At 41.0% G+C, this 17647-nt stretch overlaps 1 protein-coding gene across 7 annotated transcripts in view; it reads left to right on the forward strand.

Annotated features, from left to right (window-relative positions):
• The window catches only part of Thada (THADA, armadillo repeat containing), a 300575-nt gene that overhangs the window by 55836 nt on the left and 227092 nt on the right, over positions 1-17647 (forward strand). For 6 of the 7 annotated variants that reach the window (XR_015621847.1, XR_015621846.1, XR_015621848.1 and 3 more), the window contains 1 exon segment: positions 561-670. Coding sequence is in view for 4 of the 7 variants with exons in the window: in NM_001191769.2 (NP_001178698.1) it covers positions 561-670 (110 nt within the window). In the remaining 3 variants the exon portion in view is untranslated. 7 annotated transcript variants of the gene reach the window in all.

Genomic DNA, 17647 nt, shown 5'->3' on the forward strand with positions numbered 1-17647 from the left:
GTTGAGTGACATGAGCTAAAAGACTGTATTATGACATTTGCAAGTCTGGCATAGGAAGGCAGTTCAGTGTAGCAATTAAAGATGGGTCACTGCATGCTTTCCTGTCCTGTTTACTTGGTGTGTGACCTTAGATTAAGTTACGTAGCTTCTGTGCCTAAGTTTTCCCATTGTGGACTACATATAACAATAGTATTTATTAATAACATTATTATATATTATGTATAATATGTTAAATAAAGATATAAATACATTGTAGTGATGGTATAATATTAAATGAGATACTTTTTAAAAAAAGGCTTAAGGCAAGTGTGGTAGCACAAATTTATAATCCCCACCTCGGGTGTGAGAAACAAGAGTTTAGGGTTATTCTTTGTTTTTGCATAGTTCAAGGCCAGCTAGCCCTACCTGAGTCGACTGTGTCACGAGTTTAAAACATGATTTGTTACATAGTAAGTCAATGTTAAATGGATACCAGAGCATTGGTTCTCAATTATATTGCTAATATATATTAATGAGTCTATAAATTATGCATAAATTTAATGTTTTTCATTTTTTTAAAGGTTAAAGAAATAGGAGAATACTTTAAACAGCACCTTTTGCAGTCCAGACACAGAGGAGCATTTGAACTGGCTTATACAGGTTTTGTGAAACTCACTGAAATATTAAACAGGTAAAACAATCCTTTTGGGTAGTGTGTTTGTTTTTTGTTTGTTTTTAAGGGCAGACTACAGAGCATGTGTATGGAGTAGGTGTTGCTTGTATCTTTCAGTGTTGCAGAGGATGAACATAAGGGATGACTTTCTTAGGTTCCATGTGTGACAGACTGCAGATGGCTGACTCAAGTGTCCACCCACTCTGCTCTTGCACTGAAGGCTGTTTGGAAGTACTTTTTGCCAAAAGTATCTCTGAGGTCACTGATTCTTTTCATCAAATGAGATGGATGTCTTATCTGTTTGAAAATGACTTGGCATTTGGAATCAAATCAACCTGGTCTTCTTTCGGTTTATGTGTGTTTCATGGAATAACATAAAGATTTTTTTATGCTTTTATTTTATAGAAAAATCTTAAAATAACAATAAATAGACATAATTCATCTTACCTGGGAAAAAGTATTTAGCTAAATCTCATGTATTTAACCAAATGTGTATTTTTAACTTTATGGGTGCTGAAAGTTTCATTCATTCATATAGTGGATTTCCTCTAAATGGCTTGTAAGGAAACCTTAAGTTTCTTATTGACTAAGTATTTGTGCCAACCTTCTCTAAAAGAAAAGGTAGTATTTTCCAGGAAAACCTTTCCGTTGCCTAGAAATGTTGAAATGAAGTGGCCAGTCTTGTAGCTTCAGCAAACCTTTTAATTTGTACTGCTAAGAGATTTACATCTTGATTATTTGTGATGCATCCCCCAGCCCCACTCCTGGTAAAATATTTTTTAAATGTCTTATCAGTTTTATAGACTTTCTTTAGACGGTACTTTAAAAGCATTCTTTTTTTTTTTTTTTTTTTTTTTTTGGTTCTTTTTTTCGGAGCTGGGGACCGAACCCAGGGCCTTGCGCTTCCTAGGTAAGCGCTCTACCACTGAGCTAAATCCCCAGCCCCAAAAGCATTCTTAAGAGATAAACTGTTTGCCAAAAAAAGTGTTCCTATTATTAAACTGGTGACATTTAAATATTTTAGTTTTTAATTTTGCATGTTCTATCTGTGTCTGTCTGTCTGTCTGTAAGTGGGTATGTGGACAGGAGTGCAGGTGCCTGTGGAGGCTGGAAAAGCCATTGAATCCCCTTAATCTGGAATTACAGGTGATTGTGAACCATCTGATAGAGGAACTAGAAACTAAATTCTGGTCCCTGCAAATAGTAAAGGTTCTTAGATGCTAAGCCATCTTTCTAGCTCCATGAACTGCTGACCTTGAAAGTACTTTTGTCTTTTCTAGGCTGGAGAGATGGCTTCTCAGTTAAGAGTACTAGCTCCTCTTCCAGAGGTCCTGAGTTCAGTTCCCAGCAACCACATGGTGGCTCACAACCATCTGTGATACCCTCTTTTAGCATGCAGACATACATGCAGACAGAGCATTTATGTACATAAAAAATCTTTTCAAAAATACTTTATCTTTTCAATTCTTTGTTTCTATTGTAGACATGTTGTGAATATTCTTTTCTCACAGTGCAGTATACTTCATTCCTTCAAATCAGTTAGTGAATGTTAGTTATATGCTTTTGCATCATGCATGGGTTGAAGAATATAATACCTCATCATGAGAAACACTTTCTGTTATTAAAGAGCCTTCGAGGTATCAGGGCAGTCTGGCTATAACACTTGTCACCATCTGATGGATAGGGTTGGTTTAGCTATTCTTTCTGACTGGATAGTGTGTATATCCTCTGTAATGGCTTTGTGATGGTTTGCATAGGAATAGTGCCTAGTAGACTCATGTGTTTGAATGCTTGGCTTATAGGGAGTTGCACTCTTAGGAGGTATGGCCTTGTTGGAAGAAGTGTGTCACTATGGGGACAGCCTTTGAGGTCTCTATGCTCAAGCTATACCTAGTGTGGCTCACAGTCTCCTTCTGCTGCCTAAGGATGTAGAACTCTTCGTTCCTTCTCCAGCACCATGTCTGTCCTACATACTGTCATGTTTCCTGCCATGATGATAATGGACTAAACCTCTAAAACTGTAAGCCAGCCCCAACTGAATATTTTCTTTATAAGAGTTGTTGTGGTGATGATGTTTCTTCACAGCAATAAGACCCAAACTAAGGTTCCATGTATGTCTTCTCTCCAGCTCATCCTCACTGGAAAAAGGATTACCTTCCCCAAAGAGAACCTTCCCAGAAGTGGAGGGCTGTTCTTTCCTCATGAGTATAAGGATAGCGTCCTTTGTGACCTCCAAACAAGAGAGTACGGTTTAGTTTGCAAATAAGCAAGGGTAACATTCAGAGTATTACCAGGAAGTGTGTGATAGGCCTCCACTGTCCCAAGAGTCATGGGCATGAGACTCAGTATTCAGTGAGGAACTAGCCGAGAAAGTAAGGTCTGTGTGTGAACACCATGAAACTGCCAGGTAGTGTATGAAACTGACAGATAGGACAAGGATGCTGAGAGAGTAAACAAGGGTGTCCTGTTAGCTCTCTGTGGAGGAGCTGAACTTGCAAGCACGCATGAGCAAGTTTTAAGGACGGGAAAAGAAAGGGTGACCATTAGGAAGTGTAGACACTAGACTAAGGTGACTTACTAGGCAGATGGACTTCCACAGCTGCTGTTGCTGAACTAGATGGATTTAGACCAGATTATTCTGTTCTGTGCAAACAGGAATGGTAGAATCATTGTGGTGTTTTTTGTTTGTTTTGTTTTGTTTTAATCTGAAAAAACAGCAATCTGTCATTCAAGCTGTGTACATCCATTCCACTGGCTGCTGGACTATACAGAGTTAACCCCTTCATTCCTGAGCTCTTCATTGCTGAAGAGAGAGATCCATTCAAGATCTCACTGACTTCTGTTGTATAGAGCAAATAAGTTATCTTTGAACATTCTTTCGTAATATGTAGTTTCCTACAAATGTAAGATACTGTGAGATCAATGTATACTGTGAGATTGATTCAAGGACTGTGTGAGATGTTATGATCTCTGGTTGGAACATTCAGCTCAATAGGTTTTAATGACTCTTAGGGAGATCTTAGACTTAATTTTAGCAATTTAAGTCTCAGGTAGTGGGAGCTTCCTCTGTGTTGATGGCTCAGAGATTGAAACAATGATGGGCTATTTCACTCAACCTTTGGCCTCATGTGGACAACTTCACAAGCCAACTCCACACATGACTTGTTGAATGATAAAGGAAAACTAGGCTTTTTTTTTTTTATATTTTTTGATTTTAGGAGATAGGAATTAGGGCAAGGACAAACTAGGTAGTTTTCCTCCAGACGTATACTGAGTTTAACTGGTACCGTTTAGCTGGCAGATAAAGTGGTAAGAGGGCTTCTTTTAATTGTGTGCACATTTCTGGCCCCTTGGGTAGTGGGATAGCTAGAGGCCCATTGGGTATATGAACTGGGGACATGACCACTCCATGTCAGATTGAGACATCTGAAAGAGTCTAGAACAGAGAGATAAAGTAGATTTGATATGGCCTGCAGACTGGACAGAGACAACTCTATTCAAGGGAGGTGGGGAAATAGTAGGAGACTTGTCAGAGAGAAGTATTCCACATCACAAAGGAGAGGCATCTCTTTCCATGCAGTGGGTGCCCAGTAGGGAGAGAGAAGCTGCCTAGCACATCTTTGAAGTAGTAGTAGGCTCCTGAAGCCAACAGAGACAGAACAGCCAGCTCTAAGGTGACACGTACCTGAGTACCAGAAGAGAGCAGGTAGAGGGAAGAAGTGACTGAAGAGACAGACTCAGACATTTGAAGTGGAATATGATGGTTGGCAGAAACAAATGACCCATACCTTTGGAGACTCAAGTCAGCAACTTGGTCTGGTTAGGGAGGTCGAACCCTGTGGAAGGGGGTCCATCTGTGCCCCACTGCAGTGTTCTGTATCAGATATATAAACTCCCAACATGACCGTTCTTTGATATGGTTAAGGGAATGCTTTTTATTGTGAATGAGAGAAAGAGAAAATATCCAGAGGAACTAGGAAGGGTCCAGAGCAGAGAGAGAAAGAAAGAAGTACACTGAACACGGCCAGCAGACTGAGCAGGGTCACGGCTGTCTGTGAGAGAGGGGAGACTAGGAGGGGACAGGGAATTGAGAGAGTATTATGAGGTTAGCTGGGGCTGTGAGTAGTGAGAGCAAGAGCTGAGGACAGCGTGGAGAGCTGGGAGTGGCAGCAAGCTTAGGGTAGAAGAGGAACTGAGCAGGGCTAGGACGCGAGGATGGACTTTGAAATGTGTAGCAAATACTTGTGAGTAGGGGCTGGTGGGAACCTGGAGGCTAGCATGGACTTGATGTGCTTAGAAGATAATTGGAGAGCCATGTGTCCCTCTTGCCAGGGGTAAGGGAAGTGACTGCTTTTGGCCATGAGAACCAGCTTTATAAGTTCTGAGGAATGCTGGCTTTTATCTAACAGAAGCCTTCCTATAATCCGGGTTAAGCTCATTTCTGGGCATTGGACTGCCTTTTGGAGTTTGGGGAATTGGAGTTTCCTTTCTGCCGACAGTTGGTGCTACAAGTAACCTCTTTTTCAGCATGGCGTGTTTGAGGTAGCTGAGCTACTTCTGCATAGCAGCAAATCCAGGCAGAAGCCCAACAGCCTGGCAAGTCTCACAGCATTGCTCCAGTCACATTCTCTGGGTTATAAAGAGTCTTTAGGTCAGACTGGATATAGTTCCCTTTGATGACACAGTGGCCTGATCACTGTGTGGAAATGTATGTGGATGGAGACTATTGTAACAGCCGGCTCTGAAAAGTGAATCCGTGACAGTGAGCGCAGGTGTGAGTTCCTCTGCTGGAGGTGACCAGAACAATGGATTGATGCTACCTAAGCCAGGGACACTTTGGTTTTGTTTGCTTGATACAGCATTGTAAGTTTGGGCTGGAAAATGGCTCAGGGGTTAAGATCACTGGATGCTCTTCCAGAGGTCCTGAGTTCAATTCCCAGCACCCACATGGTGGCTCACAACCATCTGTAATGGGATCTGATGCCCTCTTCTGGCCTGCAGGCATACATGCAGGCAGAACACTGTATACATAATAAATAAATTAATTTAAAAAAAGGAATAGTAAGTTTATCTTTCCTGTAGTGAGTGTGACAAAATGATGGACTATCCTGGTAGTGGTACTCAGCGTAGCAGTTGGAGTAGGTGTGTGACTAAGGTAAGGCAGCGGAAACACACAGATGTGGTAAATTGCATACTCATCACTGTTGGTGGGATTGAAGAGCAAGAAATGGAAGAAAGATGGAGAAGCAAGGACAGAGGCGTCGTGTGAGCCAGAGAATGAACTGAAATGCCATTTCTCAGTGTCAGTTTCAGAACTACTGTGCAGTGGCAGAAGCCGTCCTCGGGAGAAAATGATGGTTGTTTAGAGATGCCCTCGTGGCCGTCACTGGTGGCTTCGAACCCATCCGTTAGGCTTCTCATCTGATGCCTTTGAGCCCAGTGGTTTTGATCCCTTTAGGATCATTTCAAATGTGACTGTTTTATAGGGGACATCTCTGTCATGCGGAGCACTGTCTTTTGCAGGGGAAGGGGTGTTGGCTGGCTTTTAATTTTAAAAGAAAACCTGCTTCCCTTGGGCTTTTTTAGTGGGGAGGGATTAATAAGTGCTTAATGATGCAAACTTGCTTAGGTGAGTAGCATTTAAGAAAGCATTTGCAAGGAGAAATCTGAGCATTGGTGAGAACCCATAGAAATCAAGGCCAGCTGCTGGCCACCCTCCGCACTACAGCTGTGTTAAGGAAGAAGGCACTTCAAAAGATTAATTGGCAAATAGCTGAAGAGTTAAACACGAACTAGATCATTTAAATTGACTTCTAATAGGATTATTCAAAATGTCTTCAAATGTAAACTGACTTTACTATTAAACTATTATCCAGGATAAACAGGACTGGGAGAGATATTATTCTTTTTTCTGGGAAATTTTTTTGAAAACACTATTTATATGTATAACACAAACAAATGTGGAGTTAATTTTCTGTAATCTGATTTTCTCACAGAGTTAGTTCGTTTTGGGACTTGATGAAATAGTCAGAGTTTCTTTAAAAACACCATAACTGCCAAGTATGATTATGTGCACCTGTAATTTCAGTATTCTGGAGGCCAACACAACTGAAACAACAACAAAACAAACTATGTTTTGCTATGATTATAAAGCTATGATTATTTTTCTGTACATATTTAGCGACCCCAACGTTTGAATGGAGTGGCTAAGTGTATTTACATTAGGAGATAAATTCAAATTTCTGGTGAAATTCATACATGGATCTCTCCTTTGTATTCGAAGATGTTTGTTTTGATTTAAAGATTCCCAAACTAGAGTGGGGACTTTGATTTGTCCAAGTTTGGGGGAATTGTTGGCTGGAATTTTAGGTGTAGGAGAGACTTTTCTGAGTACTTAATGATACTTTGCTCTTCATATGAGCATTGATCTGTGTACTGAGGTCATTGTACAAATAACCTCTATAGGAATTATAGCATATTCACATTGTCAACCTCTGAAGGAACTGCTGAGAGCTAGCAGATTTAGTCATAAAGTACTAGTGATGATTTGTGATGTCAATAATTATGCCAGAAATAATTTAAATATATAAATCTTCTACCACTTAATTATAACTCCTATGATGTAAATTAAAGTGAAAGCTTTTTTGAGCAATTGGAATATAATAATAAAAACTAAGTTCTACCTTTCTGCAAAACAAAAGAATGCATCTTCACACAATTGTACAAAAATAAATGTTAGGTGTACCCTCGGATCCCGGCCCGCAGCAGCTCTCTGCTCCCAGACCCCGTGAGAGAGAGACCCAACCGCCTGGTCAGGTGGGCACTCCTGAGGCTGCAGAGCGGAAAAGAGACCACCAACACTGCTCACCCCTGCCCACATCCCTGGCCCAAGAGGAAACTGTATAAGGCCTCTGGGCTCCCGTGGGGGTGGGCCCAGGAGCGGCAGGACCCCTGCCTGAGACACCGCCGGAACCTGAAGGAAACAGACCGGATAAACAGTTCTCTGCACCCAAATCCCGTGGGAGGGAGAGCTAAACCTTCAGAGAGGCAGACAAGCCTGGGAAACCAGAAGAGACTGCTCTCCGCACACACATCTCGGACGCCAGAGGAAAAAGCCAAAGACCATCTGGAACCCTGGTGCACTGAAGCTCCCGGAAGGGGCGGCACAGGTCTTCCTGGTTGCTGCCGCTGCAGAGAGCCCGTGGGCAGCACCCCACGAGCGAACTTGAGCCCCGGGACCACAGGTAAGACCAACTTTTCTGCTGCAAGAAAGCTGCCTGGTGAACTCAAGACACAGGCCCACAGGAACAGCTGAAGACCTGTAGAGAGGAAAAACTACACGCCCGAAAGCAGAACACTCTGTCCCCATAACTGACTGAAAGAGAGGAAAACAGGTCTACAGCACTCCTGACACACAGACTTATAGGACAGTCTAGCCACTGTCAGAAATAGCAGAACAAAGTAACACTAGAGATAATCTGATGGCGAGAGGCAAGCACAGGAACCCAAGCAACAGAAACCAAGACTACATGGCACCATCGGAGCCCAATTCTCCCATCAAAACAAACATGGAATATCCAAACACACCAGAAAAGCAAGATCTAGTTTCAAAATCATTTTTGATCATGATGCTGGAGGACTTCAAGAAAGACGTGAAGAACTCCCTTAGAGAACAAGTAGAAGCCTACAGAGAGGAATCGTAAAAATGCCTGAAAGAATTCCAGGAAAACATAAATAAACAAGTAGAAGCCCATAGAGAGGAGACACAAAAATCCCTGAAAGAATTCCAGGAAAACACAATCAAACAGTTGAAGGAATTAAAAATGGAAATAGAAGCAATCAAGAAAGAACACATGGAAACAACCCTGGATATAGAAAACCAAAAGAAGAGACAAGGAGCTGTAGATACAAGCTTCACCAACAGAATACAAGAGATGGAAGAGAGAATCTCAGGAGCAGAAGATTCCATAGAAATCATTGACTCAACTGTCAAAGATAATGTAAAGCGGAAAAAGCTACTGGTCCAAAACATACAGGAAATCCAGGACTCAATGAGAAGATCAAACCTAAGGATAATAGGTATAGAAGAGAGTGAAGACTCCCAGCTCAAAGGACCAGTAAATATCTTCAACAAAATCATAGAAGAAAACTTCCCTAACCTAAAAAAAGAGATACCCATAGACATACAAGAAGCCTACAGAACTCCAAATAGATTGGACCAGAAAAGAAACACCTCCCGTCACATAATAGTCAAAACACCAAACGCACAAAATAAAGAAAGAATATTAAAAGCAGTAAGGGAAAAAGGTCAAGTAACATATAAAGGCAGACCTATCAGAATCACACCAGACTTCTCTCCAGAAACTATGAAGGCCAGAAGATCCTGGACTGATGTCATACAGACCCTAAGAGAACACAAATGCCAGCCCAGGTTACTGTATCCAGCAAAACTCTCAATTAACATTGATGGAGAAACCAAGATATTCCATGACAAAACCAAATTTACACAATATCTTTCTACAAATCCAGCACTACAAAGGATAATAAATGGTAAAGCCCAACATAAGGAGGCAAGCTATACCCTAGAAGAAGCAAGAAACTAATCGTCTTGGCAACAAAACAAAGAGAAAAAAAGCACACAAACATAACCTCACATCCAAATATGAATATAACGGGAAGCAATAATCACTATTCCTTAATATCTCTCAATATCAATGGCCTCAACTCCCCAATAAAAAGACATAGATTAACAAACTGGATACGCAACGAGGACCCTGCATTCTGCTGCCTACAGGAAACACACCTCAGAGACAAAGACAGACACTACCTCAGAGTGAAAGGCTGGAAAACAACTTTCCAAGCAAATGGTCAGAAGAAGCAAGCTGGAGTAGCCATTCTAATATCAAATAAAATCAATTTCCAACTAAAAGTCATCAAAAAAGATAAGGAAGGACACTTCATATTCATCAAAGGAAAAATCCACCAAGATGAACTCTCAATCCTAAATATCTATGCCCCAAATACAAGGGCACCTACATATGTAAAAGAAACCTTACTAAAGCTCAAAACACACATTGCACCTCACACAATAATAGTGGGAGATTTCAACACCCCACTCTCATCAATGGACAGATCATGGAAACAGAAATTAAACAGTGATGTCGACAGACTAAGAGAAGTCATGAGCCAAATGGACTTAACGGATATTAATAGAACATTCTATCCTAAAGCAAAAGGATATACCTTCTTCTCAGCTCCTCATGGTACTTTCTCCAAAATTGACCATATAATTGGTCAAAAAACGGGCTTCAACAGGTACAGAAAGATAGAAATAATCCCATGCGTGCTATCGGACCACCACGGCCTAAAACTGGTCTTCAATAACAATAAGGGAAGAATGCCCACATATACGTGGAAATTGAACAATGCTCTACTCAATGATAACCTGGTCAAGGAAGAAATAAAGAAAGAAATTAAAAACTTTTTAGAATTTAATGAAAATGAAGGTACAACATACCCAAACTTATGGGACACAATGAAAGCTGTGCTAAGAGGAAAACTCATAGCGCTGAGTGCCTGCAGAAAGAAACAGGAAAGAGCATATGTCACCAGCTTGACAGCACACCTAAAAGCTCTAGAACAAAAAGAAGCAAATACACCCAGGAGGAGTAGAAGGCAGGAAATAATCAAACTCAGAGCTGAAATCAACCAAGTAGAAACAAAAAGGACCATAGAAAGAATCAACAGAACCAAAAGTTGGTTCTTTGAGAAAATCAACAAGATAGATAAACCCTTAGCCAGACTAACGAGAGGACACAGAGAGTGTGTCCAAATTAACAAAATCAGAAATGAAAAGGGAGACATAACTACAGATTCAGAGGAAATTCAAAAAATCATCAGATCTTACTATAAAAACCTATATTCAACAAAACTTGAAAATCTTCAGGAAATGGACAATTTCCTAGACAGATACCAGGTATCGAAGTTAAATCAGGAACAGATAAACCAGTTAAACAACCCCATAACTCCTAAGGAAATAGAAGCAGTCATTAAAGGTCTCCCAACCAAAAAGAGCCCAGGTCCAGATGGGTTTAGTGCAGAATTCTATCAGACCTTCATAGAAGACCTCATACCAATATTATCCAAACTATTCTACAAAATGAAACAGATGGAGCCCTACCGAATTCCTTCTATGAAGCCACAATTACTCTTATACCTAAACCACACAAAGACACAACAAAGAAAGAGAACTTCAGACCAATTTCCCTTATGAATATTGACGCAAAAATACTCAATAAAATTCTGGCAAACCGAATTCAAGAGCACATCAAAACAATCATCCACCATGATCAGGTAGGCTTCATCCCAGGCATGCAGGGATGGTTTAATATACGGAAAACCATCAACGTGATCCATTATATAAACAAACTGAAAGAACAGAACCACATGATCATTTCATTAGATGCTGAGAAAGCATTTGACAAAATTCAACACCCCTTCATGATAAAAGTCCTGGAAAGAACAGGAATTCAAGGCCCATACCTAAACATAGTAAAAGCCATATACAGCAAACCAGTTGCTAACATTAAACTAAATGGAGAGAAACTTGAAGCAATCCCACTAAAATCAGGGACTAGACAAGGCTGCCCACTCTCTCCCTACTTATTCAATATAGTTCTTGAAGTTCTAGCCAGAGCAATCAGACAACAAAAGGAGATCAAGGGGATACAGATCGGAAAAGAAGAGGAAAAAATATCACTATTTGCAGATGACATGATAGTATATTTAAGTGATCCCAAAAGTTCCACCAGAGAACTACTAAAGCTGATAAACAACTTCAGCAGAGTGGCTGGGTATAAAATTAACTCAAATAAATCAGTTGCCTTCCTCTACACAAAAGAGAAACAAGCCGAGAAAGAAATTAGGGAAACGACACCCTTCATAATAGACCCAAATAATATAAAGTACCTCAGTGTGACTTTAACCAAGCAAGTAAAAGATCTGTACAATAAGAACTTCAAGACACTGAGGAAAGAAATTGAAGAAGACCTCAGAAGATGGAAAGATCTCCCATGCTCATGGATTGGCAGGATTAATATAGTAAAAATGGCCATTTCACCAAAAGCAATCTACAGATTCAATGCAATCCCCATCAAAATACCAGTCCAATTCTTCAAAGAGTTAGACAGAAGAATTTGCAAATTCATCTGGAATAACAAAAAACCCAGGATAGCTAAAGCTATCCTCAACAATAAAAGGACTTCAGGGGGAATCACTATCCCTGAACTCAAGCAGTATTACAGAGCAATAGTGATAAATACTGCATGGTATTGGTACAGAGACAGACAGATAGACCAATGGAATAGAATTGAAGACCCAGAAATGAACCCACACACCTATGGTCACTTGATTTTTGACAAAGGAGCCAAAACCATCCAATGGAAAAAAGATAGCATTTTCAGCAAATGGTGCTGGTTCAACTGGATGTCAACATGTAGAAGAATGCAGATCGATCCATCCTTATCACCCTGTACAAAGCTTAAGTCCAAGTGGATCAAGGATCTCCACATCAAACCAGACACACTCAAACTAATAGAAGAAAAACTAGGGAAGCATCTGGAACACATGGGCACTGGAAAAAATTTCCTGAACAAAACACCAATTGCTTATGCTCTAAGATCAAGAATCGACAAATGGGATCTCATAAAACTACAAAGCTTCTGTAAGGCAAAGGACAATGTGGTTAGGACAAAACGGCAACCAACAGATTGGGAAAAGATCTTTACCAATCCTACAACAGATAGAGGCCTTATATCCAAAATATACAAAGAACTCAAGAAGTTAGACCGCAGGGAAACAAATAACCCTATTAAAAAATGGGGTTCAGAGCTAAACAAAGAATTCACAGCTGAGGAATGCCGAATGGCTGAGAAACACCTAAAGAAATGTTCAACATCTTTAGTCATAAGGGAAATGCAAATCAAAACAACCCTGAGATTTCACCTCACACCAGTGAGAATGGCTAAGATCAAAAACTCAGGTGACAGCAGATGCTGGCGAGGATGTGGAGAAAGAGGAACACTCCTCCATTGTTGGTGGGATTGCAGACTGGTAAAACCATTCTGGAAATCAGTCTGGAGGTTCCTCAGAAAATTGGACATTGAACTGCCTGAGGATCCAGCTATACCTCTCTTGGGTCATATACCCAAAAGATGCCTCAACATATAAAAGAGACACGTGCTCCACTATGTTCATCGCAGCCTTATTTATAATAGCCAGAAACTGGAAAGAACCCAGATGCCCTTCAACAGAGGAATGGATACAGAAAATGTGGTACATCTACACAATGGAATATTACTCAGCTATCAAAAACAACGAGTTTATGAAATTCGTAGGCAAAGGGTTGGAACTGGAAAATATCATCCTGAGTGAGCTAACCCAATCACAGAAAGACATACATGGTATGCACTCATTGATAAGTGGCTATTAGCCCAAATGCTTGAATTACCCTAGATCCCTAGAACAAACGAAACTCAAGACGGATGATCAAAATGTGAATGCTTCACTCCTTTAAATGAGGAAAAAGAATACCCTTGGCAGGGAAGGGAGAGGCAAAGATTAAAACAGAGACTGAAGGAACACCCATTCAGAGCCTGCCCCACATGTGGCCCATACATATACAGCCACCCAATTAGACAAGATGGATGAAGCAAAGAAGTGCAGACCGACAGGAGCCGGATGTAGATCGCTCCTGAGAGACACAGCCAGAATACAGCAAATACAGAGGCGAATGCCAGCAGCAAACCACTGAACTGAGAATAGGTCCCCCATTGAAGGAATCAGAGAAAGAACTGGAAGAGCTTGAAGGGGCTCGAGACCCCAAAAGTACAACAATGTCAAGCAACCAGAGCTTCCAGGGACTAAGCCACTACCTAAAGACTATACATGGACTGACCCTGGACTCTGACCCCATAGGTAGCAATGAATATCCTAGTAAGAGCACCAGTGGAAGGGGAAGCCCTGGGTCCTGCTAAGACTGAACCCCCAGTGAACTAGACTATGGGGGGAGGGCGGCAATGGGGGGAGGGTTGGGAGGGGAATACCCATAAAGAAGGGGAGGGGGGAGTGGGATGTTTGCCCGGAAACCGGGAAAGGGAATAACACTTGAAATGTATATAAGAAATACTCAAGTTAATAAAAAAAAAATGTTAAGTGTAATATACTGGGGGAAGAAATTTATTCAACTTTGATTAACATCATATCATCTAAACTTTTACTTATATTTTATTTGAGAAATATTCCTGGACAAGATATTTATTGCTCACTAAATGTCCTGTGAATTTTATTTGAAATGTGAATGATTAAGTAAAGAGTAAGTTCTGAGGGACCAGAGAGAGCGACAGTGTATTCACATATAAAACTAATAAATAAATCCTCTTTAAAAGGCCATATGAATGGGGGAGTGGTGGGCGTATTGAGACAGGACCATACCTCTTAGCCCTGCTGCTGTCAAACTCATAGTGTAGACAGTGCAGGCCTAGGAGTCACAAGCATGCTGTGTCTCTGCCTTACAAGTGCTGGGAGTATAGGCATGTGCCACTCTGCTGATTTCTTTTCTTTTGTTTCTCTAGTGGATTTAAAAGATTTTGTGAAAACTGGAATGTCTTAATGTCTGTTTCCTAAGTCATTGTGTATTACTGATTAGTGACTTTTGAAATTTTGTTTTCCATACCTGTTTTACCTGAGTGTTTTGCCTGCAGTAAATTCCCCAGTTTCATGCAGTACCCACAGAAAAGACCAGAAAAGGGCATCAGATCTGGGAGAGCAGAGGGTACAGTTGTGAGCCTCCCTGGGGTGCTAGGAGCCACACCTGCACCCTCAGCAAGAATAACAGGTGACCGGAGTCTCTGAGCCATGTGTCCAGCCCTGTAAGGTCAGATTACACCCCTTTCTGGAAAAACTAACACTTGTTTTCAGTCTTCGTAATATGCTGTTGTTTCGACAGAAGAACCATGTTTTCAGTGAGTAATCTGGAGCCTGGATTTTTGAAAATAAAGTCCTAAGGATTTTCTCCTTGCTCTTGGGGAGATGATAGGAACCTCGGAGAGAACCAGCTCTCTGGGCACTTTGTCCACCATGCTGTGGGGCATCCTTACTCTCCCTGGGCTTCCTTACTCATCTCTTCTTTGCTGCCTGTGCCTGCAGCCAGAGTAGGCCAGAGCAGTCTACTGGCGTTTTCCCTGCAGGAACCTCAGTGTGTGCTGCTGCAGCAGTGTGTGGGGAGGGTAGGAGGGCCTCTGGTGATTATGTCACTTTTTTTTTTTAAAGATTTATTTATTTATATGAGTACACTGTCACTCCTTTCAGACCCACCAGAAGAGGGCATAGGGTCCCATTACAGATGGTTGTGAGCCACCAAGTGGTTTCTGGGAATTGAACTCAGGACCTCTGAAAGAGCAGTCAGTGCTCTTAACCGCTGAGCCATCTCTCCAGCCCCAGCTTTCATGAATGCAAATCCCTCTTCAGACTTCTCCACACTTCAGAGTTAGGTTCCCTTTTAAAAATTTTCCCTAACGCATGCAGTCTTCTGTCCACATCTGTCATTGTTTAGTTTATTTGAAAGAAAAAACATGAACCTTTAAATAATAAACATAATGCCTGAAAAAAGAATGAATAAAGAATTTCACTCATGAAATAATTGGAGATTACCCAAAGGGTTTCAGAAAGTTAAGTACCTCAATTAACAACAACTAACAAGAAATGTAATAAAATTCAAACTCAACAAGGAAATAACCATGGTGGATAGGTGGCTGGAAGAAGCAGGTGGAGAGCTGCTTTGTACTCAGGGAATCTGATTTATTGGTACAAAATAGTCTGATGAGCAATTAGTGGAGTATATGACATGTGTAATTTGATCTTTGTTATGGGGTTTTTGCTTATCTTAAGGTACTTGTCTACTAGGAGTGAGATAAGTCTGGATAGAAGTTGGACTAATCTGTTTATGGAACAATAATGTGCTTCAGTGTTCTGCTCACAGTAACAGAGACCTGAATACCAGCCTTGTGCATTTCTACAACTTTTCTGATTTAAAAATGTTGAAATTATTATTTCCAGTGCTGAATATTGAATCTCACACATTAGCATTCTAGGCAAGTGCTGTACCATTGAGGTGTAGCCCAGCTCTCTCTTATATTTAGTATGGGCTCAGGCCATACGACTTAAAGAAGAGAACAACAATGAAAAACTTCCTTCTGGCCCCTTCTTGATTGTAATGAAAAAAATCTCCTGGCTTGATTTTTGCCACCTTGGTTTGAAGTATAGACAAAAAAATAAATAAATAAATAAATAAATAAATAAATAAATAAAGATAGAAATTTAAGTGAGTCCCACCACTAGCTTGCTAACAGTAGTACAGCATCTAAGCTGTGTAAGATATTGTGCCCTTTCTCTGTGAGTGGGACTCTGCACATGTCACTCACTATGTACAATGATGCCTTCTGATTTTTTGTGAAGGTCTAGGGGGTTTTAGGTATGAAAGAGTTTAGGAAATTGGATACATTTTTAACAATTTTAATCTTGTGAGTGATGTGCATTGTGGGTACGCACATACTGTGGTGTGTATGTGAAGGTCAGAGGATACCTGTGGGAGCATTAACTCCTTCTCTGCTATATGGCTCCTAGGGTCTTATGTGGTAAATACCTTTACGTGTTCAGCCATCTCCACAGCCCTGGAATTGGGGACATTTTTGTAAGTTTCTTTTAGAGTTGATAAGCTGATTTCATAGGCATATGTGTAAATTAATAATATTTAGCTACAAATTCTTTTCTGATGAGACTTCTTAGTACGTAACTTAATTGTATGGTGTTCTTTAGGCTAAAGACATGTGGAGTGTTTAGTGTGAGTTTGACAAGGTTGTCAAAGCAACAAAGATAGTGTCTGCTCTTTAAGGAGGCATTTGTTGACAGAAGCAAGACATTGGAATCCCCTAGTCTGTGGTTGGTGACTGCACAGTGCTGGCAGAGACCATCTCATCATTCAGGATGTTTTCCCTTTTCCTTACTGACCCCTGGTTGGTGTGATGAGGAACCAAAACAAACAACTAGAATTTGCTGCATTGTTCTTGGGAGTCTTCCCTGGCTTCCTTTTTACCTGGCAGTTTCTTCCTTCTCACAACAGTAACTGGTGTTTTGAAATAACATTCTTATAAAGCAATCTGTCCTTGCTGGGAAGTGGACAGAAGATCCACTGGAGAGCCAGAACTTGAGGGTGTTTTCATTTTCTAGCCACTGTGAGCTCATGTTGAGAAGTCTTAAGGTTGTAGCCTCTCCTTCCTACACCTGCCTTTGCAGTTTTGTGCCCAGAAGACGAAGCTAATATGCAGCAGCTGCCACCAACCCTGCTTGCTTGGTTTGTTTGAAGATTGTAGAGCATCCTGTGTGCCAGATGCTGTGCTGAGCAAGCAAGCTCTTTGGACCCCTGAAAACATGCTGTCCTAGACTGGAGTGATGGGACCTAGAGAGCTTGTAGTCTGGGCGTGAGGGCTTATGTGGGGTTATGGTGAGATGCTGGGGGCAGCTCTCATCAGGACCTTTAGATACTTTGTATATTTAGGGAGATACATCCCCTGTTTTTAGCAGTCACTAAAAAAGTAAAAGAATACCTCTTTGAGACAGGTCTCTATGTAGCCCTGACTCTGGTGAAACTATGTAGACTAGGCTGGCTTTGAACACAGAGATCCTCATACCTCTGCCTTCTGAGTGCTGAGATGGAAAGAGCTTGCCCACCACGCTATGCGTCTTGATTTTTCAAAGCATCTTTGTAATGATTTTCTTTTTTAAATACTCTATTCATAGCCACACAACTAGCTGACAAAACTGGGACTAAAATCCAAATTGGGGGAGGGCAGGCATTTCATCTAGGCTACAGTTGAGGAGATGCTTAGTGATCCTTACTGTATGTAGGGAATTGTGACAGGAGCCTGTTAGTAGAGGATA

The sequence above is a fragment of the Rattus norvegicus genome, chromosome 6 (genome assembly GCF_021556685.1).
Source record: "Rattus norvegicus strain SHRSP/BbbUtx chromosome 6, alternate assembly SHRSP_T2T, whole genome shotgun sequence".
Taxonomy (NCBI): domain Eukaryota; kingdom Metazoa; phylum Chordata; class Mammalia; order Rodentia; family Muridae; genus Rattus; species Rattus norvegicus.